Here is a 27780-nt window from a genome sequence, read left to right as displayed (position 1 = left end):
CGGGGAGCCCTTGCTGGACCTGCATTCTGAAGTAGAATTTCCAAGGTCCTAGGAGCATAGGAAGAGGTTGACTTTAGGAAAGACGCTGAGTTCTGGAGGAGGCAGAAGGAAGATGGACACAAAAGGAAGTCCCTTTCACACACGGTCTGCACTTGCCTTGCTTGTTTGGAGATGAGGAGGCTCTTTCCATGAGGAATGTGCTCCAGAAGGGGACCTGATGCAGATCCCACCACATGGAGCTGGGAGCACCGGACATCCGGGAGGTGGAAAGCATGATCTCGATTTTCCTAACCTGATCTAATTAAACCTGATCAAATAGGAAAGTTTGGAGCAACTTGGAAAATTGCCAGTTAGAAAAGCAAAACATCAGAATTCAAAGCTTTTTATACTTAGATTTTTCTCTACATAAACTATGCTTGTGTGTAGGCAAGGATTGGGAAGGGATGTGCAAAATGGACATATTTACTAAGATAATGTATTTTAAATGTTTTTATCAAATAACCAATATTTCTTAAAATTTTGCTGCGTCATATTGACTGACACCATCAGCTTTAATCATTTTTATAAAAAATACCTTTTATTGATTTCAGAGAGGAAGGGAGAGGGAGAGAGAAACATCAATGATAGAGAATCATTGATCGGCTGCCTCCTGCGCGCCCCCTACTGGGGATCGAGCCCACAACCCTGGCATGTGCCCTTGACCAGAATTGAACTGGGGAACTTTCAGTCCTTAGGCCAACACTCTATCCACTGAGCCAAACCGGCTAGGGCCATCAGCTTTAATCTTTAGAACATCCATGCAAGTTTAACAGTTGTTATCGAAGAGAAAATATTAAATTGGTGTCTAGTTTTGATTGAATATGATAATCTTAGTGAAATCGCAACTTCTTTTTTCTTGTAGCTTTTCCAGTCCTTAGGGTGTACCTGAAAATAAATAAAAGAAGAAAATGAAAATAGCTCATAACCCCATTTTGTTAAAAATTTTTTAAAAAGGAGGATGGAAGTACCTATGTTTTTGAAAGCAAAAGGAGTAAAAACCTGCTTCCCACAAAACTTTCCCTTTCCCTAGAAGTCACTGGCCCCTGCCCACGCGCTGTCCATCCATCATATTGTAGCAGGATGTGGAGACATACGTCCTTGACCTTTAGCTTGCTCTCCCTGCAGTGAGGAGCTGGATGAGCTACACTACCAGGACACAGACTCAGACGTGCCAGAGCAGAGGGACAGCAAGTGCAAGGTCAAATGGACCCATGAGGAGGTGAGTGACCCTGAGGGGCAATTACAGCAGGAGTGATGGCAGTGTGTGTGTGTGTGTGTGTGTGTGTGTGTGTGTGTGTGATGCCCTGGTAGGTGCAATGAAGAGGAGAAGCTGATGGAAGAAGTGGGTGGGTCTTTGATTCTCCCGGTTGCCTCTTCGCATAGCATTCTTGGGGACTCAATATTAAGGACTCCTGTGGGAGGGGGCACTTGTGTCTCTCAGACCTCAGGGCCAGCAATCACTGTTGTGTCTCTTAGAAGCTGGTGTATTCTGCATCATCAAGAACAATGGTTGTGTTTCTTGTCCTTTAACTGCTAGGAGGTTTAGCCAAGTCTGCAACCCCCTTTATTATTATTGTATCTTTGGACCTCAAGTTCTGAATTGATTTTCTTTTCTTTAGTCAACTTTATGGAAGTATAATTTATATACAACCAAATACACCTTTTAAAAGTGAACAGTTCAACAGTTTTAACAAAACATTCCCTTTGTGTTCCATCTTTCCCATTTCCAGGCCGCCCTGATCTATCTCTTGGCTTAATTTATTTTGCCTGTTCTTGAATGTCCTATCAGTGAAATTGTACAGTTGTGCTCTTTTCTATTTGGCTTTTTTTGTTCAGCAAAATGTTGTGTGAGTCACGAATTTGTTTGTTTTTATTGCTGAATAGTATTCCGTTGGATGGGTATGCCCCGTGTTTCACTTGTTGGGCATTGGGGCTCTTTCTAGTTGTTGGCTATTGTGGATAGAGCTGCTGTGAGGATCCTTGATGAGTTTTTTTGAGGATTGTTTTCTCTCTGGGCAGGATACTTAGGTACAGCCATGGGACAGGTGTATGTTTAGTTTTATAGAAACTGCCAGGCCTTTTTCTAGATTGGTTGTACCATCTTAGATGCCTGCTGGCCTTATTATTTATTTATTTTACTGTGGGAGTTGTAAAGCCCTCTTATATTATAAAAGATTAGAGGCCCAGTGCATGAAATTTGTGCACGGATACGGTCCCTAGACCTGGCTGGCAATCAGGGCTGATCGGGGCCAGGCTGATCAGGGCTGGGCTGGAGAGGAGGCGACGGTTGCCGGGCTGGGCACGGAGGAACGGACGCTGGACACCAATGCCGCCATTGTCGGTGCCCCGCCACCATGTGGTTCCCTGCCTCCCCCCACCCTCCTCCTTCCCTTGCTGCCGCGCCGCCATTGTGGCAGGCAGGACGATTGGAGCCTGCCAGCTGGGGGGAGAGATGGGGCGCGGGAGGTTGGCCGCTGGCCCCTAGGAGGAAGCTGGCTCTCAGCCCCCCTGGGAAAGGGGTCATGAGGAGGGACCATGGGAGGTTGGCCGGCGGGGCGGTTGGGGGGGAAGGGACCACGGGAGGTTGGCCGGCGGGAGGGCGGGAGGTTGGCCAGCCGGGGGAGGTTGGCTGTGGGAGCACACTGACCACCAGGGGGCAGCTCCTGTGTTGAGCGTCTGCCCCCTGGTGGTCAGTGCGTGTCATAGCCACCAGTCGTTCTGGTCTCTTAGACTTTTATATATATAGATGCTTCTGCAGAGGAGTGCTAAGCCAGCCTTTCTGTCCATCCTATTGTGGACCGGGAAATACTCAACTTTTGTGGGTTTTGAAGAATCAACAAGATGAGGTCCCTTCCCCAGAGCAGCTCTCTGCGTGGGATGGAGAGAGAAGACTGCACAGGCCCCTGGATGCACTCTGGTCTTCCATGGCGCCAGGAGGATTGCACTAAGGCTCCTAGCACGTTGGAGGCACTAGTAATTGTTGAAATACTTTAGGGGGAGAGTTAATGTTGTCTGAAGAGATAAGGGGAAGTTTCATGGATAAGGTTTGGAAATTCAGCAGTCAGGGGGGTAATTGTTGAAATACCTTTAGAAGGACAGGTTACTGTTGTCTTAAGAGGTTAGGGGAAGTGTCATGGAGAAGGATTTGGAAATCCAGCAGTCAGGGACGTGTGTGAAACCGTGGGCAAGTCGGAATAGGAAATGGGTGGTAGGTGGACAAAAGCCAGTAGAGGAGCCCCGGTGTGGCTGGAGGGAAGAATCCTTGAAGGGGAGGGAAGAAGAGTGGTTGGAAAAGATGGATTAGGGCAGTGGTTCTCAATCTTCTGGCCCTTTAAAACAGTTCCTCATGTTGTGGTGACCCCCAACCATAAAATTATTTTCGTTGCTACTTCATAACTGTAATGTTGCTACTGTTATGAATCGTAATGTAAATATCTGATATGTAGAATGGTCTTAGGCGACCCCTGTGAAAGGGTCGTTTGACTGCCAAAGGGGTCGCGACCCACAGGTTGAGAACCGCTGGATTAGGGCTAAATTCTGGAGGGCCTCGACTGCCAGGCTCAGAATATAGGCTTATTCAGCTGACAGTGCAGAGCCATTGGAGGCTTTTAGAGCAGAGGAGTGACATGAACATAGCTGGGCTGCAGAGGAGCTAAGCTGCTGTGCGTAGGGTGGATAAGAGATTTGGGGGCAGTGTGGGTCCCAGCAGCAGTGCTGGGAGCTGGGGAGGGCACCGCATGGGGCAGGTAAGACGATGCCTTGGAGAGACTAAGGCAGTCCAGGGTGGAGTTAACAGGTGGAGGAGGTTCCTGGGGTCCTGGAGGAGTTGGAGGTGAAATGCGAAGTGTCTGTGTCAGTTACTGGGAGGACAGTGGTGCTGGAGATGGACATGGGAGGAAGGCAGGTGTGGGCCTGGCCAGGCTGGACGGCAGAGGAAGCCGGGGTGTCTGGGGATGGCTGGGTGTGAGCTGGCTCAGCTGTAGGATTTATGGGGACTTTGTCCAGCGCTGCTAGACTGGCCAAGCTGCAGCTGAGGGTCTGGATTTCTGTGGTGGCCTTTTTTCCTGTCCAGGAGAGAGTGGGGGAGGGGAAGGGAACACATAACATTAAATTTACCACTTTTAAGTGTACAGTTCAGTAGTATTGAGTATATTCCCATGTGTAACAAATCTCTAGAACTTTCTCATCTTGCAAAAACATCTCTATACCTTTTAAACACTAATTCCTCATGCGTGGAATCGTAGTATTTGCCCTTTTGTGACTGGCTTCTTTCACTTAGCATCATGTCCTTGAGGCTCATCTATGCTGCAGCATATGCCTGAACTTCCTTTTGTTTCAAGGCTGAATAATATTCCACTGTATAGATATGGCACTATATATGTAGTTTTTGTTTGCTTGTTTTCTTCAAGTAAAATCGATTTCTCTCATTTTGGAAGCAGCTTTAAATACCTACCACCAGCTTTCTCAAGCTCTGCACACTTCTTGTTTGTTCGTGCTGAAATGGGTCCGTGTGCATTCCAGTGGGGGGTGTTCCTCTCCCTGCCCCCGGTGGCCCCACGGTAGGGCCACGGCAGCACTGAGCAGGAGGGTGCGGAGCCAGCATGTTCCATTCGGAAGTTATCGACTCTAGACTCTAAATGTCTTAGCAAACACTCCTCTGGCTTAAAAGTGGAATTACTACTCAGAATTTATAGGTCCACAAATGGAGTGCTTCCTCTCCCTCTCTCTCTCTTTCTGTAAAATAAAAAAATAAAGAAGTAGTGCAAAAGTCAATTAAAAAAAAAAAAGAATTCACAGAAAAGGGGATTGGGGTTCAAAGGAGCCCTGGCTCCACCCACTGAATCGTTTACTTTATATATAAATATTAAATTTAAAAATCAACTTGAACCCAGCCTGTGTGGCTCAGTGGTTGAACATCGGCCCATGAACCAAGAGGTCACCAATTGAATTCGTGGTCAGGGCACATGCCTTGGTTGCGGGCTCAATCTCCAGTGGGGGATGTGCAGGAGGCAGCCGATGATGATTCTCTCTCATCATTGATGTTTCTCTCTCACTCTCCCTCTCCCTTCCTCTCTCTGAAATCAATAAAAACATATTAAAAAAAAAAAAAAGAATGGAAAGGCCTTACTGCATTATTTAAAATATATCAATTTGAGGAATACTTTATGTACAACCCACTACAGTGACTTAGAGAATAATTCGATGAGTTTCTACCGAAGTATTACGTGCATCTTTCATCACCTTCACCTTAGGACATTTTCATTACTCCCAAGCGTTCATGCTCCCCTTGGCTGCCCATCCTGCCTCCTTCCACCCCTGACCTCAGACAACCACTGACTGCCTTTTTGTTCCTATGGTTTAGTTTATAGTTTCTAGAATTTCATATGCATGGCTGGCTTTATTTTTTTTCCTTTTTTAAATCCTAAGTTGAAGCTACACTCACTGATTTTAGAGAGAGAGGAAAGGAGAGGGAGAGAAACAGAAACATTGATATGAGAGAGAGAGAGAGAGAGAGAGAGAGAGAGAGAGAGAGAGAGAAACATTCATTGATTGCCTTCCATACTCACCCTGACAGGGGATGGAACCTGAAACCCAGGTATGTGGCCTGACTGAGAATCCAAACCCACAACCTTTTGGTGTACCGGAGGGTGCTCCAAACCACTGGGAAACCAGCCAGGGCTATGTCTTGCTTCGTTGTCATGATGATACTGAGATTCTGTGTTGTGTGAATCAGTCGTTCATTTTCAGGAGAATATTTGTGACAGACACTGTTTTGCCTTCTGACTGCTCTGTGTTCTGCCCATGTCTCCCCATATTTCAGAGCTGTGTCACTATCATCTCTGGCCTGAGTGCCTGGAATGGCCTCCTTTTGTCCTTCCTGTCCTCTCGCAGTCCCTTTCCCTGCAGCTGCCCAAGTGAACCTCACAACAAGCATGTTGGACTGGGTCCATCCAGTGCTCAAATGCGTCAGGGGCTTTGCGTAACATAACGCGGAGCCCCGAATCAATCCCGTGTGGTCTGGGCCCGGCCGTCCCCTCCAAAACCAGCTTGCATCTCTCTCTCCTGTGTTCCCTGCATTCCAGCTACACTAGACTTCTTGGAATGGGCCTGTCCCTTTTCCTCCCTGAATAGGCAGTTGCCACACACCTCTCCATGCCCCCAGCATCGTGGCTTTACTTTTGTCTGTGGGAGACTTGGATTGGCATTCTGAAATCAATAAAAACATATTTTTTTAAAAAAAAGATGAATGGAAAGGCCTTACTGCATTATTTAAAAAAAAATCAATTTGAGGAATACTTTATGTACAACCCACTACAGTGACTTAGAGAATAATTCGATGAGTTTCTACCGAAGTATTACGTGCATCTTTCATCACCTTCACCTTAGGACATTTTCATTACTCCCAAGCGTTCATGCTCCCCTTGGCTGCCCATCCTGCCTCCTTCCACCCCTGACCTCAGACAACCACTGACTGCCTTTTTGTTCCTATGGTTTAGTTTATAGTTTCTAGAATTTCATATGCATGGCTGGCTTTATTTTTTTTCCTTTTTTAAATCCTAAGTTGAAGCTACACTCACTGATTTTAGAGAGAGAGGAAAGGAGAGGGAGAGAAACAGAAACATTGATATGAGAGAGAGAGAGAGAGAGAGAGAGAGAGAGAGAGAGAGAGAGAAACATTCATTGGCTGCCTCCTTTATACCCTCTACTGGGGATTGAACCCACAACCTTTCAGTGCACGGATGACACCCAATCAGCTGAGCCACACTGGCCAGGGCTGGCACAGACTTTTCCGGTTCGGACATGTCTCTAGTGATTTCCGAGGAAAAAAAAAAAAGAATTCACAGAAAAGGGGATTGGGGTTCAAAGGAGCCCTGGCTCCACCCACTGAATCGTTTACTTTATATATAAATATTAAATTTAAAAATCAACTTGAACCCAGCCTGTGTGGCTCAGTGGTTGAACATCGGCCCATGAACCAAGAGGTCACCAATTGAATTCGTGGTCAGGGCACATGCCTTGGTTGCGGGCTCAATCTCCAGTGGGGGATGTGCAGGAGGCAGCCGATGATGATTCTCTCTCATCATTGATGTTTCTCTCTCTCTCTCCCTCTCCCTTCCTTTCTCTGAAATCAATAAAAACATATTTTTTTAAAAAAAAGATGAATGGAAAGGCCTTACTGCATTATTTAAAAAAAAATCAATTTGAGGAATACTTTATGTACAACCCACTACAGTGACTTAGAGAATAATTCGATGAGTTTCTACCGAAGTATTATGTGCATCTTTCAGCACCTTCACCTTATAGGACATTTTCATTACTCCCAAGCGTTCCATGCTCCCCTTGGCTGCCCATCCTGCCTCCCTCCACCCCTGTCTCCCTCTGGACCGTAAGTCCCTCAAGGTGAGTTGTAGCACCTGGCTCAGAGCAGGTCTTGCTGAATGGCTGAATGAGGCTGGTCCTGCACCCATGTGAGCTGAGCTCTCTCTCTCTGGTGTTGGCAGGATGAGCAGTTGAGGACCCTGGTGAGGCAGTTTGGACAGCAAGACTGGAAGTTCCTGGCCAGCCACTTTCCTGTGAGTGCAGCCCTTCTGTGGCCTCCTGCCCCAGGGCCAGGTTCTGAGTGACCAGACAGCTTTCCTGGGACAGACGTGCTGCTGAGCAGAAGAAAAGGGAGTTCCTTCCCAAACCCCACCCCACCCCCAGGCCCTTGCTTCCCAAACTGGAATTCCAGGCACCCTGATTCAGCATCACCACGCAGCAGCCTCAGCATGCCTGTGGTCTTTAGGCCCTGACCGGTGGCACGTAATCAGTGGCATATTTGCATTTCTTCCTGTGTTGGTGCTCAGTTTCTCAATAGCGAGTCTGAAACTGAGGGGAAATGGTACTTCCAGCAGGCTTTGCGGGGAGAGCTCCCTTAAGGGGTGTCCCCCAGATCCCCCCTCCCGGGACTGCAGGTGTCTGCTTTGGAGAGGTGTATGGCTGGAGCTGCTGCCTGGCTTATTTCTTGGGTCACTCAGGGACCAAGTCACCAGACCTCTTCTGCCCCACTCCTCACCTCCCTCTGATTAAAACAGCACGATCAGGGAAATAACGCTGTCCCAGAGGCAAGCAAGCTGGCTTCCCACAGGGCTCTTAGTGTGCCCAGTTCCATCCCGGTCCTTTGTAGCAAAGAGAAACCATGGGTATTCTGCCATGTGGCCATGCGTATGGTGGTTCCAGGAACAAGACAAAACCCATCTGAGTCACCTGGCCAGACTATCGTCCCCCGAGCCCAGTGATCAAGCATGATGCAGGGCTGCCTCCCCAGTTCTCATGATTCCTGTCCTCCCAGAATCGCACTGACCAGCAATGCCAGTACCGGTGGCTGAGGGTCTTGAATCCAGATCTTGTCAAGGGGCCGTGGACCAAAGAGGAAGACGAGAAGGTAACTAGTGGGACAGTGTCTTGTACACAGTGGGCCTTCACTTACCCCAGGGAGTCAAGAGACTGCGTGCGCGGCTGTCCTTGCGTCTGGCTGCAGGTTCAGTGTGGGTCCTCCCCTGGTCAGTTTTCGCACCTCTCATGGCTGCGGTGAGACCCACGTGGAGAGAAGGTGCTGGTGTGAAGTGGGGGCAGGTTTGCTGCCTTCACCAGGCTTATTTCCAAGGTCATCGAGCTGGTTAAGAAGTATGGCACGAAGCAGTGGACGCTGATTGCCAAGCACCTGAAGGGCCGGTTGGGAAAGCAGTGTCGTGAGCGCTGGCACAACCACCTCAACCCCGAGGTGAAAAAGTCCTGCTGGACCGAGGAGGAGGACCGCATCATCTGTGAGGCCCACAAGGTGCTGGGCAACCGCTGGGCCGAGATCGCCAAGATGCTGCCGGGAAGGTGAGCGACGTCCGGGGTTTGGGGACGGTGGTGACAGGCAGGGTGAGGTTCCCAGGTCGGGGAGAGCCTTGTGGGTGAATAGTCCTCCAGTCTTCTCTGGAGTTGTTCACTTTGCCCAGAGACGCAGGAGTCCTTCAGACTGGCCTTTTTCTAGAGAATAAACTCCCTCCTCCTGTAAGGTCAAGGCCGGCATCTGGACGTCCAAACCACTGCTCTGTTTTCACCCTGCTCCTCCCCGGGCCTGGTCCCTCCAAGCCCTGAGCCTCTTGGGTTCGCAAGGAGCATCGGGAAGACTTGGCTCCATTCTTGCCGGAATCTTCCTCCGGATCAATTCCCAGTCTCCTAAGTGGCTTATTGCTCCCCTACGTGTTCTCCAATTTCTGGAAACATAAAACTATTGTTCGCTATTGTTTTCTACCCTGTTCTCTTTGTCCTTGTGCATTTTTACCTTATTTTGCTTTCTTTTTAATTCTTTTCTCATGACACTGGGGTCCTGAAAGGTAGAGGTGATAGATCGTCAGCTGGTGTATTTCCCTTGAAGTATAAATGGGTCTGTTTTCAAACTCAAACCTGAGCATGCTGTCCTTTCGGAGCTTCTCCTAGCACTGGGGTTGAACACTCGGCCTCTTTCCCTCTGTGGCCTGTTGGCCCAGCTCACGCCACCAGCCCTGCCTTGATCCCTCTCTTCGTTATACACAGTGAGCTCTTCTCTGAGCTGCCCCTGTGCACCCCTGCCTTATGCCCAGTGTGTTCTCATCCTTCAGTTTTCAGTAGGAGTGTCACTTCCTCAGAAGCTTTCTGTCCTTCCAGCCTCTGGTCGGTCCCTGGTGACCTGGCCACAATGCTCACACCTGTCTTTTGAGCAGCTTGTACCCCAGTTGTAATGAGACCCGTCTCTCCTACTAGAGTGGACTCTAAATGTAGCCGCCCGTCTTCCTTGCCGGTGTGTCCCCAGGGCCTGGAGAGCAGTGTTCGCCACGCAATGGGCACTCCATAAATATATGGGAGCCAAAGAATGACGAGCATTGTAGCTTGGAGCACCCAGATCTGATCATTGTGGGCAGGAGGGCCGGGAGGTGTTTGGGTCAGGTTTCCTAGAAGGAACCTAGATGCAGAGGTTAAAGGTCCAGGGGGTTTATGGAGGGAAGGGGCTCTTGCCTGTGAGAGGAGGGGTGGAGAAGAATAGGGCAGGGGCCCAGCAAGATGGGGACTCAAAGTCTGGCCCTGACGTGGTACATGCTGTGTGTGTGTGTTTCCTGATGGTCTGCAGCGGGAGTGACCAGAGGTAGAGACCCTCCTCTTAGCCTGGTTGCTCAGCCAAGCTGTTGTTCTCTGTTCACAATCCAAGGGCAAAGCACTCTGCTTGGAGCCTCAAAGAAAGAAGTGCCTACTGTGTGTGAGCACTTCTCTACTCCTGGGTACTAGGATTTAGCAGAGTGAGTGGAAATGCTCCGGGAATCGTTAAGTGCTAGAAACATGTGTGACTTCATCTAAGAGCTAAAAGACACCTTCGAGTTCCTCAGGTTGAACCCTCATGTACAGAAGTGGGAGCTCAGCTCAGGGAGGTCAGTGATGTGATTGGTGGCACACAGGCCCCAGGGTTCAAAGGTCCCTCGTTTGCCCCCGCAGGACAGACAATGCTGTAAAGAATCACTGGAATTCCACCATCAAAAGGAAGGTGGACACAGGAGGCTTCCTGAGCGAGTCCAAAGACTGCAAGCCCCCCGTGTACCTGCTGCTGGAGCTCGAGGACAAGGACAGCCCCCAGAGTGGCCACCCCTCGGAAGGCCAGGTGAGACAGCTGCCCGGGGCTGCCCAGCCATGGGCCTGGCTCCAGTTTGGTTGATAGGATTGATTGCAGGGTTACCCATCACCGGGTCACGTAATACCTGCTCTGCCCTTTTCACCTTGCCCACGGCCGTTCATTAGTTCCTGCTGAGGGTCTCGGTGTGGCCGAGTGCCTCTCCTTGTCACACACACGCCTGCACATACCTGGCACTTGTCTGCCCACAGATGAAGCATGACGGAGCACACTGACATAAAATTGAGTTCTCTGTCCTTATCAACACCTCTCTTTCTACCTGTTTCTCTTTCTGGCTTTTTCGTACTAAAAGCATGTTTGCAATTTTAAAAATTCCGGTTTATTGAAGTGTAATTCACATATAGCAAACATTCATCGTGTTGAGGGATACAGTTCTGAGTCATGACAAAGACATACAGTCATGTATCCACCACCACAGTCAAGGCTCAGCACCTTTCCATCGGCCCCAGGCTCCCTTGGGGCCCCTTCAGCCCTTCTCCACCCTTAGCTCCTGGCACCCTTCATCTGTTTTCTGTCTCTGTAATTTTAATTTTATATGGTTTCCTAGAAAGGCATATAAATGGAATCGTTTAGTATTACATTGCAATTGTAAAAGTGAAACTCCACACCCCAGAGCGAACTTCTTATTGATATTTTAAAAATAGATCTCATGAATCTTAAAAAATGAAGATTTGAAGCAAACGTCAAAGTGTGAAGATTTGACAGTGCTGGGTGTTGGTAACACACTTCACTGCTTTCTGGTCTTTCTGTCATCATGAGCTAGCAAACAGCAAACAGCGAAGTTGTCTTTCAGGGGAGAGCAGAGTAGACAGACCCCCCTCAGTCTCTGAAACTCCTACGTGGCTTTCGGCTGCTGGGCCTGATGAGCCCAGGGCCTTAGTCAATGAGTTGGTTCAGCTATCTAGCATTTTAATGGTTCTGTTGTGCTGGTTATTTCATTAAATTAAGGTTATATTCAGTTTATTATCATTAGAAACAAAACTTGAATGGTTTTAATGGCTGTGTGTTATTTAAGGTTAAATCCAGTTTTAAAAATTTTATTTAAAAAGTTGTTCTGCTTTTTTGTGTGTTTTTTCTTTTGTGTGAAATCTAATGTTTTTGATATTAGAAACAAAACTTTTAAGGGTCGGTCTTGTAGCTAAATCACTGCTTGTTTGCTCAGTTGTTTCTTGAGAAATTCTTAGAACTGGATAGTCATATTCTTAAAAAACATTTTTTTTTCTTTATAAGATATGGAATGCTTCATGAATTTCCATGTCTTCCCTGCATAGGGGTCATGCTCTGTATCATTCCAATTTTAGCATATGTGCTCCAAAAGCAAGCACTTAAAAAAACCTCTTAATACATTTTGCTAGATTGCTTACCAGAATAGTTTTTCCTGTTAATGTGTAGATGGGAGCACCTCCTGTTTTCCCCACTGGTCAGTGTTCGCAATTACAAATTTCTCCCTTATTATTCAGGGTAATAAGTTAAAAATGAGGCTATGTTATATCTCACTGTCTTACAGATTTCTCTTTCCACTTTGCTCAAGGTCAGCTAGTAAGTGGCAAAGTTCTGTGAATCTGGAGCTTGCGTTCTCTCCTTGACTCCATTGTGCCCCCTTAACATGGGACCTTGCTCATCGCTCTCAATGTGGCCTCTTAACCACAGACCCCTACACTGGGGTCTGTCTGCCAGGTTCATGTGTGAAGCTTTCTAAGGTTCTGCCAGGAAAACTATTGCCATGAAAGATTTTCCTGTATTTTTATCTTCCCTGTCACAAAATTAGTATACACTCTTTTTTCATTTTTTGATGAGTTTACTTCATCCAAATTGATGACATATTCCAGGGAGCAAGATTTCAAATGCTCTCTACATGAATTTTTCAAACTTTCATTTTGAAATAATATTAAGCATACAGAAAAGTTCCCTTCCCTTCCCTTCCCTTCCCTTCCCTTCCCTTCCCTTCCCTTCCTCTCTTTCTTTTTAATGTATTTTATTGATTTTTTACAGAGAGGAAAGGAGAGAGATAGAGAGTTAGAAACATCGATGAGAGAGAAACATAGATCAGCTGCCTCCTGCCCACCCTCCACCGGGGATGTGCCCGAAACCAAGGTGCATGCCCTTGACCGGAATCGAACCTGGGACTAAATATATTTTATTGATTTTTTACAGAGAGGAAGAGAGAGAGATAGAGAGTTAGAAAGATCGATGAGAGAGAAACATCGATCTGCCTCCCGCACATCTCCTACTGGGGACGTGCCCGCAACCCAGGTACATGCCCTTGACCGGAATCGAACCTGGGACCTTTCAGTCCGCAGGCCGACGCTCTATCCACTGAGCCAAACCGGTTTCGGCCATATTTTTATCTTTTATCTTAGCCATTTGAAGGTCAGTTACATACATTGAGCCTCTCTATCCATTAATATTTCAGTGTGTGTTTCCTAAGAACCCAAGCATTCACTTATATAACCATAGCACAGTTAACGTCTAATTCAGGGAATTTAACACTGATTCAGGACTTTTTTTTTTTTTTTTTTTTTTTACTTCCATCTAATCTATAGTCCATATTCCATTTTTTCCTGTTCCTGACCCAGGATTAGACATTGCATTTAGTTGTCCTATCTCTTTTTGCCCACTTTTAACTGCAGTCTTTCATGGTGTTGATATTTTATTTTAGAGACTCTCAATTTGGGTTCCTTATTCGATTCAGGTTGTGCGATTTTTAGCTGGAATATGGCATGATCTTTATCTCATAACAAAAGCTCCACAAACGGTGTACTCTTGTGTCCAACAGGGAAGTCTTGGGACCAGCTGGTCCCCAGCGCTCCCTGCCATGAAGGAAGAGGACAGCAGTGAGGAAGAGACCTCAGCAGCAGCCCCTGCTGAGGAGCAGGAAGCTGCCCCTGCAGAGCTGGACCGAGTGTGCACACCAGAGCCCTTAGACGACACCCCCAAGCGTGAAGACCAGGAGGGCTCCTCGCCAGAAATCAGCCTGCCGTATAAGTGGGTGGTGGAGGCTGCCAACCTCCTGATTCCGGCCGAGGGGTCCAGCTTCTCGGAAGCCCTGGACTTGATCGAGTCGGTAATGTTGGTCACAGCACTTCCCAGCGGGCCCAGAGCACCTCCAGCAGGGAGTCCTCTCGTGGGCGGGCATCCTTGTGTTCACTCATTATCCCAATAGCATTTACCGGGCAGATGCTAAGTGCCCAGCCTGCAGCCAGGGCCTGGACATTGAGCTGCTGTATGGTCCCTGCCCTCAGGAGTCTCCTGACTCACGAAGTACAGCACAGGGTGGGGTGGGAGGGCTCCCCAGGGGAGGCTGCGCTCTGAGTTCTGAGGGATGATGGCTAGGGAGGGTGTTTGAGCCGATAACAGAGTACAGTTGAGCATGGTGTTTGCGGCACCACAGGTGGTTGGGAGTCCCTGGAGAGGGACCTGGGAACTGGTGGGGCTGGAGCAGTGAGTGGGTTCTGATTACTCAGGTGTTGCAGCCATAAGGCCGAGCTGGCTGTGGACTGTGCCCCGTGGAAGAGAGCTCTGCAGTGGGGGATGCACCTCTTGGTGTGCAGTCCACCCAGCTCTCAGCTGCATCAGCCAGGCCTGTGTGGTGGAATGGTTTCAGGAGGTGATGGGCAAGAGGCCTGGCCAGTTACATACATTGTGCCTCTTTATCCATTAATATTTCAGTGTGTGTTTCCTAAGAGCACAGGCATTCACTTATATCACCACAGTACAGTTACATCTAACTCAGGAATTTAACACTGATACTGAACTCCAGGGGCAGTTCAGTATAGACATTTGTTGAACATCTATTAAATGCCAGCCTCTGAGCTTGATGTGCAGTCCACCCAGTATTTGGTGAGGTGTGTCCTTTCTCTGTTTTGTAGATGAGGCTGAGGCTCAGAGAGGTCAAGTTGTGTACCCAGGGTCACACAGCAAGTCAGCTGGTTGATCTTGACCATTGTGCTGTGCTCTCAGTGTCTTTCTTAATGGTGGTTGGGTGGCACGGTTCCTAGGGAGCCATCTCTAAAACCCTCTGACTCGGAGTCTCATCTTTTAGCCCCAGTGGCTGGGACTGGGCCCAGCTACAGGGTCTGTCTGTTGTGTCCCTTCCACTCCAAGGAATTCTCACAGTATCTTGAGAAGCAGGCCTGAGTGTTCTTTAGTCTGCAGCACACAGCTCCGAGGCTGCCACGTGAGGCCCCGTCCTTCTGGGCCCTAAGGGGACTGTTGAGATGAGAGTTGTGCCCGGCACTGTTGGCACTTCGTTGTGTTGCCATCTCCATCCTCAGCCTGTTCTGCATCTTCCTCCAGTTACTGGGCATAAGAAGGAGGGAGGGGAGCACCCAGTGTATGGGAGGAGCAATGCTTAGTAATTACCATATCTAATATTTGAGTGCCTACTATGTGCCAGCCTTGTTACTGGCTACCTACATACCTGCTCTCTGTTCGTCCTCTAACAGCCCTGTGAAGTGGGTGGTGGGCTCATCACCAGTAAGGGAATCCCACGCTCAGAGGTCAGGAGGCTAGTCTGACATCACACAGCTGGTGAGTGCCAGGCCTCGGAGTTCAGGCCCAGCAGCTGATGAAGGAGCTACAACATTTTTAGGAAAACGGCCCTCACTCGCTCCCCTGCAGGAAGTCCTTGCGGGATGTGCTTCTATGAGATGCCATCAACTCTAGGGCCTCCCCAGCTGTGGGGCTTGTGCTGAAAGTGGGCCTGAGTCAGACTGCCCTGAGCTGGCCTCCACCACTAGGAATGAACTGTCCACCTTCCCAAGAGTCTCAGGGACCAGAAATCATCACTGGGGTCCAGGTTCACACAGGCCAGACCCTCCAGGGACCAAAGTGGAAGCTTCTGTCCAAGTCTTTAGTCTGGACAAGATCTGGGTGTGCCTCTCGGGATTGATTGCTCTTAGACACTGGTGGGCAGATGCATCCTTTCTGGCCTGGGCTCCTCAGTGTGGGATTGGGAACAGCCTCTGTGAAGGGGCGAGCACCATGAGGAGCACAGGAGCTGCCTCCTCCCCGGGAATGTGGCCACAGCCTCGCGCCCGTGACTTCCCCACGTAGTGATCTATATTGACGGAAAACCTAAACATGCGGGAGAAGATTTATATACAAGATGTTCATAAAACAGTTAAATAACTGATGTAGTCATATGATGGAGTACTTTGCAGTCATAAAAATCATTATAAAAGTTGGAAATTTTTCATCATTTATTCATAGTAAACATTTAACTCATAGGTAATAGAATCAGGCATGATTATTTCTGCTTTACAGACATTTTAAATGGAACAAAAAGGATATAGAAGTGATTTATACTAACGTTAAAAACATGCAAATACTAGAAATGCATGATGACAGTAAATTCTAAATTCCAGTAGTGGTTTCCCACCTGAAGGCAAAAGATGTGAGCGGGCAGGTGAACATGAGGTCTCAGTGATAAGGTTTTATTTATTTATTTTTTTTAAATATATTTTATTGATTATTTATAGAGAGAAAGGGAGAGGGATAGAGAGTTAGAAACATTGATGAGAGAGAAACATCAATTCAGCTGCCTCCTGCACACTCCCTACTGGGGATGTGCCCACAACCAAGGTATATGCCCTTGACCCAATCGAACCTGGGACCCTTCAGTCCGCAGGCCGACGCTCTATCCACTGAGCCAAACCAGTTAGGGCAAGGTTTTATTTCTTTAGCTTATTGATGGATATTTGGGTTTCTTTGTGTTTTTTATATTTTAAATAGTGCATGGAACATTTTTTAAATAACAGCCAGCAGCCTTATGCACAACATACCTTCAGTTTTATTCACAAGCATAGATATGCAGGCATAGAAGATTTATATTTCCTTGGGGAAATGGGAGAAATTGTTCATGATGATTGTTCCTGGGCTGTGGGATCATACTTGGCACTCGTGTATTTTCCTTCAGTGAGTAAGTCCTCTCGTATCTGCTCGAAGAAAAGCAGACAAATTGCAGTGATTACTAACCTCTCCTCTCTGGGCAGGACCCCGATGGTTGGTGTGACCTGAGTAAGTTTGACCTCCCCGAAGAGCCGTCCCCAGAGGGCAGCATCCACAGCAGCCCAGAGCAGCCACAGCCATCGCAGTGGCCGGCCCCTTCGCCTCGCCAGTCTATTGCCCCGGGACCCAGCGTGACCGAGTACCGCCTGGACGGCCACACCATCTCAGACTTGAGCCGGGGCAGCCGGGGCGAGCTGATCCCCATTTCCCCCAGCACTGAAGTGGGGGGCTTGGGCATTGGCACCCCGCCTTCCGTGCTCAAGCGGCAGAAGAAGAGGCGTGTCGCCCTGTCCCCTGTCACAGAGAATAGCGCCAGTCTGTCCTTCCTGGACTCCTGCAACAGCCTCACCCCCAAGAGCACCCCCGTCAAGACCTTGCCCTTCTCGCCCTCCCAGGTGTGTGGACCCCACCCCAACTGCTCGCTGGGTTTTGTTTACAGACTCCCAGTTCCCAGTGCAGGGCCTTGCACGCAGGCACATGTACTCATGGGTTGTCTGCCGTGTGGGAGGGCTGGCGATGAAGGGTGAGCAGACACAGGCTTGGCTTTCCCTCATGAAGCTTACATTCTGGCAGGAAGACCAATTAATAATAAAAAAGACCCAAGTAAACATGGTAAATGGAATGACGGAAAAGGCTTTTGCTGCATCTTGTCTGGGGGGAGGAGGTCATCTAGGAAGGCTTCCATGAGGAGGAATTGCTTGAGCTGAGGATAGTGGGTGATAACTGGGCAGAGAAGGGAAGGGGCTCAGTATTTGGTAAAAGAATCAATTTATCGAGCAACTATTTCACATCGGCTTCTTTGTCACTGGGGAGCACAGGTGGAAAGGACAGCCCTGCCCTTAAAGAGGGCAACTAGTATTGGGGACAGGCTTGTGATGAATGAGCTGATGCAGAATGTAGTGTGGAAAGAGCTCTGATGATAGCAATTGAGAGGTTACTGTGATCTGAGTACTGCTCACGAGGGCCCTGTCTTTCCTAGAGGTTGGGGTTGGGGGACGCGCGGGGGTAGGCTTTCTGGAGAATGGTGCCTGAACAAAGGTGCAGAGATGGGGAGGGCGAGTGAGTGAGTGAGTGAAGTCAGAGCTAGGAGGGATTGGTGGGGGGTTGCATGGGGGCAGGAGCTTTGGAGGGCCTTAGGTGTAACTGAGGGGTATGTACTGCCCTGGGGACTGTGCAGGGATGGGGCAGCAGGGCTTTGCGAGGTGGGAGAAAGGCGCAGGTCTTAGAGTTCCCGTGTCCTGGACAGGAGCAGGGTGTGTGGAGGCTCCCTCCCTCCCGTGAGGATGTGAGAGAGCAAGGCCAGAGGTGGCATGTTTGCAGAGGCTACACCATCATCTGCAGTAGAGGGACTGAGGCCAGGCCCATTGTTGGGGATGCTTGTTTTTCCAGGAGAGGTCGGTGTTCCTCTGCTAGAGCTGCCGTAACAAAGTACCACACACTGTTGCTTAGCAGAAGCTTATTTTCTCGGTTCTGGAAGGAATGGGCAGGGTTGGTTCCTTCTGAGGCCTCTCACTTTGGCTTGCAGCTAGCTGACTTCTCCCTGTGTCTTCACATGGTCTTCCCACATAATCTCTATCTTCTCATAATCTCTTACCTCCTATAATCGTCCAAGGGCACCAGTCTTATTGGATTAGGGCCCACCCACATGACCTCATGTTACCTTAATTATTTCTTTAAAGGCTGTGCCTCCAAATACAGTCACAGTATGTGACTTCAACGTATAAATTTGGGGAGAGCACAATTTAGCCCATATTGGACCCCAAGTGAGGACTACAGGCTGGAGGAGGAAGACAGCAGAGCCTTGAGTTGCCCAGGCAGCAGCCCAGGATGATGGGATGAGGTGGCCGCCTTGCTCCGGGGACCCCGCCAGGGTGGTGGACCTGAGGCCTGCAGATGGACCTGAGCTACCAGGGGCAGAGACAGGGAGAAGGGAATGCTTCAGACTTGGCTCCCATCTGGATTTGAGGCCTGCCTGGAGAAGTCACAAGAATCTAACTCCCTCTAAACCTCAGTTTTCTTATTTAAAAAGGCGTTCACAATAGTGCCTACACCTCAGAGGGTCTGAGAACACGAAGTTCTTGGTGTAAAGTGTGTAGCTCTGGCGGGAGAAGGTGCTCTTTAATGCCAACATCAGCCACTGCCGCCCGCCGTGGCCGTCCCCTCTCCATTACAGGTCCTTTAGGAGCTGTTCCCACACCGTCTGTGTTCTTTGTCCTAAGTGCACCGTCAGCAGCCTGGCCAAAGGGGACGGGCCATGACCAGCCCAGTGATACGTGAACCCACCGGGTGGGCGCCTGCTGATCTGTCTCAGCCTTTTTCTCTGGTGCCTGGCTGGAGGGGAGTCTCCCATATCAGGAGTGACCTCTGTCAGAGCAGACGTGGGGGGAGGAAGGGAGTCTCGAGGGTCTCGTCCCACCTGCAGGTCACCCCTTTGTCTTCCCTGGCAGTTTCTGAACTTCTGGAACAAGCAGGACACACTGGAGCTGGAGAGCCCCTCGCTGACATCCACCCCCGTGTGCAGCCAGAAGGTGGTGGTCACCACGCCCCTGCACAGGGACAAGACGCCCCTGCACCAGAAACACACTGCGTGAGTGCTGTGCCCGCACTCCCCCCCCCCCAACCCACCCACTGCTGGCCCAGGAGTGTAGGACGGGTCCCTCCCCCAGCAGGGCCGGGGGCCAGGATCACTGGTCGGGAAAGGGCATCCTTGGAGAAACACCTGAGAACTGGTTATCGGAAGGCAGCCTTCTGGCCACCACGCCTCTTCGTCTTTGTCAGGATAGTCTGGTACTTTGTCATTGTTCTGATTCTTCTTATATTTTAAGCTGGTGGTTTTCTAATCTCGAAAATGGAGAGGGTCCAAATTGCCATGAGAAACTTAATCTTTCTATCTTTATGCGTTTCAAGCACAAATCCACTGTTGAGTAGCCTTACGCGGAGGACGAAAGTGCCCCCAATTCTGTCTCGCTCAGTCAGAAGTGAAGGCTGCTTCCACCTTCCAGGCCTGGACAGGTTGTAGGCCTCCTTGTGTATTCATGATTCTCTTTTTTTTAAGTGTTAGAAATTATATTACAGTTAACATTCCACAAGGTCATATTCCTACAAATCAAACAGAAAGAAATTCCAAGCACTCAAACTGTGATCTCTGGTAACATTTGGTCTTTCATTGCAAATGTCAAAAATGGAATTATTTTAACATAAAAAGTTTTTGGAAAGTCAAACCTGCTGTCCATTCGTGTTAGATCAGAAAGCTATTGTCTTCATTCATTTCATGAAATCCATGTTAAATAACGCTGTCTTGGTGGTATAGTGTCATACCATTCTTGTGGTAACCCATTTTCCTCTACTTCCCATAGTGGAAATTTCTCGCTGGCAGGGTCCATTGGAGACTCTTCAAGCCGACTGGGTGTAAATGCTTCCACCAATATCTATTAGCAAGTCAGTCCCAAGATTCACTTTTTTGCTACATAAAATACAAACTTTTGCAAAGATTTTCTCTCTCTTTTTTTAATGTTTTTGATTTTTAGAGAGAGAGAAAGGGAGAGGGACAGAAACAGGGATGAGAGGGGAACATTATTGATGGGCAACCTGCACGCCCCCAACCGGAGAGCAAGCCTGCAATCTGGTGACCTCTTGGTTCATGGTCTGGTGCTCAACCACTAAACCACACTGGCAGGGCACTGAGATTTTCCTTATCATTGATAAAACTCCAGGGTCCCAGTGTTCACAATGGTGAAACTCCTATAAAAGAGCTGTACTTGTTCAGAACCATCATCAACCAAATTTAATTTTAATCTTGTTAAATCTGAGCCCTTCAGCAGATATGCTGCAACCTCAGAAGGAAGTGACACTTGTCTTTCTCCTTTTCCTTCTCATCTGTGTTCCTTCTGCTGCTCCAACTTCTCTAGTTTCTTCCACACAAAGATCGCCCGGGCTCTTCATTCCTCTTAGGTCCTTATTTCCACCTGGTGGTAGCTTCCTTCTGTCTGGAGGCCGTCCTTGAGCGTTCTTTAGAGGGAGCCTGCTGGTGATGAATTCAGCTTGTGTGTAGCTGAAAAGTTGCCTTAATTTTTGAAAGCTGTTTTTGCTGGGTATAGAATTCTGGGTGACAGCCCTCCCCGTTTTCTGCTCTTTCCCATCTGCTGGGTCTTCTGGCTTCCAGAATTGCGTTTCTTCCATCTCCAAGCCATCTTATGTGTTTCCTTTTCAGTCAGCCTCCCTCCGTTCTCTAACAGGCTTCTCCTGTCGGTTCTTGCTGACACGGTGACTTCAAGAGGTTCTAGAATTCTCACGTTTGTTGTAAAAGTTCCGTGTCTCACATAGATGTTGGGCCATGTCTCAGATTCATTCCTCTGAACTGCGGTTTGAACTGTGAGGTGTTTCTTTTTGACCAGCGCTGATCTGCCTGCTCCTCCTTACAGAGGGCTCTGTGTGTATCTGGGGTGCAATGTAACAAGGATATGGGAACCGATTGACTGGGTGATCCCTGTCCAATCTCTCAGTCCCAAGGAAGGAAGAAAAGAATGGTTTGTATTCTTCTCGCTTTTTTTTTTTTTTTTAATATATTTTATTGATTTTTTACAGAGAGGAAGGGAGAGAGATAGAGAGTTAGAAACATCGATGAGAGAGCAGCATCGATCAGCTGCCTCCTGCACACCCCCTACTGGAGATGTGCCCGCAACCAAGGTACATGCCCTTGACCGGAATCGAACCTGGGACCTTTCAGTCCGTAGGCCGACGCTCTATCCACTGAGCCAAACCGGTTACGGCAATTCTTCTAGCTTTTACCTCCCTGTGGAATGGCTGGCAGGCCCAGGGAAGTGGCTGGAGCGGCAGCCCCAGGCACCGTGTCTAGGATTGGCCACTGCCTCCGAGTTCTCCACAATCTGGGGTGTTTCTCACATCCTTGGACCCGTCCCAGGGAGGCTGTGGGAGTCGGCTCTGGTGATGCCTCCTGTTGACTAAGGTCACACAGGCCTCCTGCAGGTGGAGTCTGGCACGTGCTATCCGCCGAGGTTTGCCCACAACCGGCGGCCTGGCCGTGGGCGCCTCTTCTGTCCCTTCCCCAGCAGGCTTCTCCATCGCAGGCAGAAATCACACATTGGTGGGGCCACATGTGCTAGAAGTGTCCTAGTGTTTCTGCCTGCGGACCGACCCTACCTAGGTTTCTCTCTGCTAAAGCTTTCCCTCCACGTGTCTGTCCCCACTGTGGTCATTCTGAGGAGACTGGGGAAGACGGTAAGTTCAGCATGTGCGTTGGCCTCACCATCGCACACCTGGTGTCTGCCCGGCCTTGCCCTAACGATGCTGTTGCCGCTGGATCTCCGAGAGGTGGGGGAGGCACACGGCCTCCAGGTTCCCTCCTTCCCCCCGCCCCTCCCTTGCTGGCCACGGCCTTCTGTGTTTTATGGGAAGTCCTCATTGTAGACGGATGACCAGGCAGATCCTCGGCCATTTTTTTACCCCCTGGGTCTCCAGGACCCTCTTAGCCTCTTTCCTGTCCCCGGGGATGGCTCCTTGCTCTCAGTCCCTGATTCAGACCCTCTCGGGTTGGGAGGGGGTGGGCCAGTGCCAGAGGACAAGAGCATGTGTGCGGGTTTCCTCCCTGTTGCCAAGGCCAGAGGTCCAGGTGGAGGGGGTGCTGGGAGAGCGTCTGGTGACTGTCCCCAACCCTGTCACTAAGCCTCCTTCCTGGCCCTGGCAGGTTTGTAACCCCAGATCAGAAGTACTCCATGGACAACACTCCCCACACACCGACCCCGTTCAAGAACGCTCTGGAGAAGTACGGACCACTAAAGCCCCTGGTATGTGGCGTGGGCAGGTCTGTGCGTGTGGTCTCCTGGGTTCGTCCAGCCATTTGCAGGTCACGGAGCCCTCTCAGGTCTCATTGGGTTCTTCCAGCAGCCCTGCGAAGTTGCAGCTATCCTAATTTTACAAACGGGGCAACTGAGGCTGGGTTACTCATCAGTTCCTCAGACCTTTCCTGAGCACCTACTATGTGTTAGAGACACGGCTTCACAGCATCCTGGTGAGGCTGAGTGTGGGATGGTGGAGGAGGACACTGAACACATGAATTCATAAGTAACTAAATACTTCCAGCACATTGTACGGGCTGGAAGGAAACGGAAGGTGCTGGGACAGAGGAGGACTCGCTCAGATGTTAGGACTAATTTGGGGAAGAGGCAAATTATTCCTCGTGTAACCAAAGCCTTTTGCCTAACTGCTGGTTCTTGACAAAACCTGGGAAAGCTGCTCCTGCATGGGCTGGAGATGGCCAGTGAGGACACACCGCCAGCTCCCCCTGCCCCTCCCAGTCATCACATGGCCATGCTTTTCCAATGACAAGACAGCTGGCACCTTGGGCTCTGAGGCAGGCAGTGTTTCAGTGGACGGTGAGAGGCTGGTCGCAGAGAAGCACTGGCCTGTGAACAGTCTGCAGCGGCCCCCTGGCTTCCTCTCCCCTCATGCGCGGGGTCCTCGTGAAGGCCTGGCAGTGGGGCCTGTGGTGGCCCGTCCTGTGTGCCGCTGATTGGAGTTAAACGGGCCCAGGCCAGGCACAGTGAGCTCTGCCCTCTCCTGTCCCAGGGGATTTGGCTCCTGTATCTGTGTGCTCTCCAGACGGGCTTGCGAGGGCCAGTCTGCCAATCTGACCTCGGCAATAGGAGGACAGTGCAGGGGCTCCGGGTGACTTCTGAGGTGTCAGTGCACCCCCCCTCCCTCTGCTTGGGGGCTCTCCTTTCTCTGGTCTCTGCTGCCCGAGGCCCGAGGGGTCGCCTGGAGCCCCCAGGCTTGAGAAAGGGGAGTGGAAACAAGCGTCCGCATTCGTGTGGAACACAGGGGTGAGGGAGTTTGGGCTTTGAGTGTGTCCAGGTTCTGATTCCACAGCAGTGTGACCCTGGGCCAGGCTCGCTCTCTGAGCCTCCGTTTCTACCCTGTGGGTGACGACAGCTGGGTGAGGGCTGCTGTGGTGACTCGGCTGGGGGCGTTCCTGGCCCACGGTGGCCCTCAGTACGTTGAGGTCAGTGTCTGCTTGTCCAGGGCAGGACAGTGAATGGTGTGTGCGTGAGGCCAGTGCCCCAGCACTGGACCTCCTTCCTGCCCTGCCCTGGACAGCCGGAGCGTGGCTCTGCCCCGGGTCCGACAGCCCCAGAGCCTCACGCGGCCCTCTCTGCCCAGCCCCAGACCCCGCACCTGGAGGAGGACTTGAAGGAGGTGCTGCGCTCCGAGGCCGGCATCGAGCTCACCATCGAGGACCAAGTGAGGCCGGAGAAGCAGAAGAGGAAGGCTGGGGTGAGTCGGCGAGGGGGGCAGTGTGGCAGGAGCCCAGGGAGATGAAAGGTGGCTGGGAGCTCGTCAGGACAATCCGTGAACGTGAGACGTCGGGAAGTGGAGCTGCCCCAGACCCTCGCTCCCCCAAACGGTTATCTATGAGACTGGCCAAGGGGAGGCCTCCTCTTCCTCTCTGAACTGTCGCTTAGCTGTTCAGCATTGTGTCCCTTGTGCAGTGGGTCCAGGCTGGGTGCAGTGGGTACAGCAGTGCAGACCCGGGCGCGGTTGCTCCCTCGTGGAGTTCAGTGTGCAGAGACACACTGGTGACTCGGTACACATGGCAGAGAGGGACACAGAGGGCGTTTTCCAAGAGAAACCCTTCAGAGGGAGCCGGTGGCGTCTGGGCCGTAGCAGGGTCAGTTCAGGTGAGGTGGAGAGCTGGCAGCCACCCTGGTCAGGGACTCCTGGAAGCAGAGGCCGGGGCAGGCGCTCTCCCAGGCCAGCCTCTCCCCCGCTGCCCTTCCTGTGGTTTCCTGACAGCGGGAGTTCATTGTGCTCCTTTCCCCTGGAGGCTCCCCTCCGAGGAGAGGCAGGAAGATGGGAACGTGTCAGGGTGGCAGGTGGAGGTTATGGGGAGCGAGTGGGGGGAGGTGGGCAGGCAGGCTGGGGTGACCCCCTGGCTGGGGCCACGGGGTATTGTAGGTAGAGAGAACTTCACCCCGGGCCTTCCTGGGCCTCTCCTCCGTGTTGCATGGTGGCTCTGAGCCAGGACTGCACCTGTTTGGGGCACACTGCGGGGTTGGGGTGCTGTTAGTCCCAGGGCCTCTCTCTGGTATTAGAGCCTCACTCCCCCCCCGACCCCCGACTTGATGGGAGGTGCAAGGGTGGGGCTGGGGAAGCCCTGTCACAGGTGTTGGTAGAGGGCCAGCAGTGGGTTTATGTCTCCATGTTACTGCCCGTGGATGGTGGTTTTAGTGGAACTTGGATGATTATTTTTGGGGCCTGTTTGGGGTGGGGGTGGGGCTGTTAGAGATGGGGAGTCTGTGCTGGGTTCATTCAGGGGTGAGGAGTGGGTGTCTGGGTGGCGGTTGGTGTTTGTGTCCTGGCTCCCATTGTAGCCTCTGGCAGGAAAGTCTGCCCTGGGCGTGGAGTCTTCAGTGGGGCCACTGTTGTTGTCTCCCCCCGAGGGAGCCCCAGCCCAGCCCTGACTGCCTCCTTCTCCCCCCTTCTCCCCCCCACCAGCTGCGGAGGAGCCCCATCAAGAAAGTCCGCAAGTCCCTGGCTCTTGACATCGTGGACGAGGACGGGAAGCTGATGATGTCCTCGCTGCCCAAGACTCTGTCCTTGGTGAGGGGCCGAGAGACGCTGTCCGCACTTGGGAGCGGGAGGATGGCTCTCCCTGGAGGCCTCTGCCTCTGGGACCCTGAAGCGGTGGGCGGACCCTGTAGGTGGAGTGGTCTGGTGGTTCTTGGAACTGACTTCTGTGTGCTACTCAGCAGAAAGTTTTATTATTTACAGGGGTTTGCTAGAATCCTTGTGAAAACCATGGGTCTGGGTCCCCAGCACCTTCCTGGGATCTTACTCATGGGGGTGACCCCGGAGAGTCAAGGACAGGCCTTAGGTACAGCCAGGCAGTGGGTGCTCAGCCTGGGCTGGGTGCTTTCCAGTTCCCAGGCCGACCTCGGGAAGGGGGCTGCTGCCTACACACAGACGAGGTCCTCAGAAACTATGCCCCAGTGTTGATCTCTTGAAGCTGGGGATGGGGCGAGCTGCCTTACCCAGACACCCAGTGGGAGGCAGTGAGGGGCGTGGGGATCACGATGGAACGGATTTCCAGAGCAGATCTTGCAGATATCCACAGTCCTTGTGGAGAAACCTCTGCTTGGACTTGGTCCCCTCTAGCCAGACCTGCAGCTGGCATCATGTAGGGCACAAAATAATTACCAGAAAGAAGAACCGTTTGGTAAGCGGTTAAGAGCACAGGATCTGGAGCGGTGGACCTGGGTTGAGTTCCGGCCCAGCACTTGCTCTCTGAGATCTCTCAAGGCCCCGATCCTCAGGCCCCGCCTGTGACAAGGGCCCCGAGCCCATCAGACTGTGAGGAGGGTAAAGGCCAAGCTGAGTGGGGAGATTGGACAGACCTGGGTGCTTGGTGCAGCTCCTCGGGGGTGCTGGTAGACTCGGCATCGCTCCGACTGGCCGGGGACCCGGGAGAAACCAGAGCACCCTCGTCTCCACCTGATGCTGGCGGGGAGGAGCCAGCTTCCTGGAAAAGGACCCAGCGTTATTGAGCATGTCCTGGGTGCTGGGCTCCAAAACAGGCACTTTGCAAATATCGCCTTAATCTTTACGTGATCTCCCCACCTGGAAGAGAAAACTGAGGCTTAGAGGCTAAAGTCGTGCCTCAGGTCGCCACAGCCCAGGAGGATGTGGTACTGGGGGATGTGACCGTGGGTACTTTTTGAACATGTGGCAAAATAGTGTCTTTCACTTGGTTTTGATTTCAGCCGACACATGTGCCATCAGGCTCCTCCAGCCTTATCCTGCCAGGCGTCAGAGGAGACAACAGCCTGCTCAACCAGGGCTTCCTGCAGGCCAAGCCTGAGAAGCTGGCGGCGGCCCAGAAGCCCAGAAGCCACCTGCCAGCACCTGCACCTGCACCTGCCCCTGCCCCTGCTCCTGCCCCTGCTCCTGCTCCTGCTCCTGTGAGTGCTGTTTGCAAGTGTGGTACCACCCTGGGGGGCTTGCTCTGCTGCCCTCTCACCTCAGGGCCTTTGCACAGGCTGTTGCTTCTGCCTGGATTCCTGATCAACTTAGGTTTCAACTCTCAGTCCCGATGCCACTCCCTCAGAGAGCCCTCATGCTGGCAACCACCCCCCACCCCCCCCACACACACAAGTCCCTTTTTCACAGCAGGGGTCTCACTTGTCTGTATTTAGTTGCTTAGCACCTGGCTGTCCTTGAGGACAGAGGCTGCCCTGGTTGCTCCTGTGTGTAAACATCTGCACATGTGAATCCCTCCTCCCCACCTGCATGGCTGCAGGTTTTCCTCACATGGAAGCTGGTACCACAGAGGGGCGTGGTCATGTCTTGTGGTCCAGCCTCCATGCCCAGAGGCAGGAGTGACTTCCCCAGGAAGTTGGAGAGAGCACAAGGAGATTGGCTTCCTGAGGGAGAGTCATAGAAACAGCCCCCACCCCTCCCACCAGGCTCGCTTCCACCAGGATTCCCTGGGAGCGCGCTGCCCCTGCCTGAATGGTAACCTTCTTGCCTCCTCCCAGATGACCAGTGCCTGGAAGATGGTGGCCTGCGGGGGGACCAGGGACCAGCTCTTCATGCAGGAGAAAGCCCGGCAGCTCCTGGGCCGCTTGAAGCCCAGCCACACGTCTCGGACCCTCATCTTGTCCTGAGGGGCTTGGCAGTCACGAGCCCACTCTCATGTTTACAGGGGGCTGGGGGACAGGCTGGTCTGTGAATTTGAGAACCACACTCAGGTGGCCACCTGCAGGGAGCCTTCTGCTGCCAGCCCCGCCCCAGATCTCTCAGGTGGAGACGCAGGACCGCCGTTGTCCTGTCTGCATGCAGCTGTGCCTGCAGCAGTATCTGGTGCTAACAGAACGAAGTCCTCTTCCCAGGGCCACAGGGAGCCCCACGCTCTGGTTAGGCCTGGCCTCATCTCAGACCCCTGCTTAGGACCAGGCATAGCCTGTGTGTTTCTTCTCACCCTGTTGGTGTGTGTTCTTGAAAGAATAAAATTGCCTTTTCCCTTGCAA

General features: G+C 51.2%; 2 protein-coding genes across 2 annotated transcripts in view; one reads left to right on the top strand and one right to left on the bottom strand.

Annotated features, from left to right (window-relative positions):
- The window catches only part of LOC106726927, an 8962-nt gene extending 8688 nt beyond the window's left edge, over positions 1-274 (bottom strand). The window contains exon 1 of the mRNA XM_014543697.1: positions 231-274. Coding sequence (XP_014399183.1) covers positions 231-274 — 44 coding nt within the window. The remainder of the gene's footprint in view (positions 1-230) is intronic.
- An 867-nt stretch (positions 275-1141) lies between these two features.
- On the top strand, positions 1142-27780 carry MYBL2 (v-myb avian myeloblastosis viral oncogene homolog-like 2). Its single transcript, XM_014543731.1, has 13 exons — positions 1142-1258; positions 7542-7613; positions 8372-8464; positions 8687-8907; positions 10537-10699; positions 13506-13793; positions 16723-17133; positions 19186-19325; positions 22443-22542; positions 23915-24028; positions 25250-25354; positions 26515-26712; positions 27289-27780. The coding sequence occupies exons 4-13, from the start codon at positions 8894-8896 to the stop codon at positions 27415-27417; spliced, it is 1662 nt and encodes a 553-aa protein (XP_014399217.1). The 5' UTR covers positions 1142-1258; positions 7542-7613; positions 8372-8464; positions 8687-8893; the 3' UTR covers positions 27418-27780.

This window comes from Myotis brandtii, unplaced genomic scaffold (genome assembly GCF_000412655.1).
Source record: "Myotis brandtii unplaced genomic scaffold, ASM41265v1 scaffold333, whole genome shotgun sequence".
NCBI classification, from domain to species: domain Eukaryota; kingdom Metazoa; phylum Chordata; class Mammalia; order Chiroptera; family Vespertilionidae; genus Myotis; species Myotis brandtii.
Note: the sequence above shows the minus strand (reverse complement) of the source record. Positions and strands in the feature narration are given on the sequence as shown.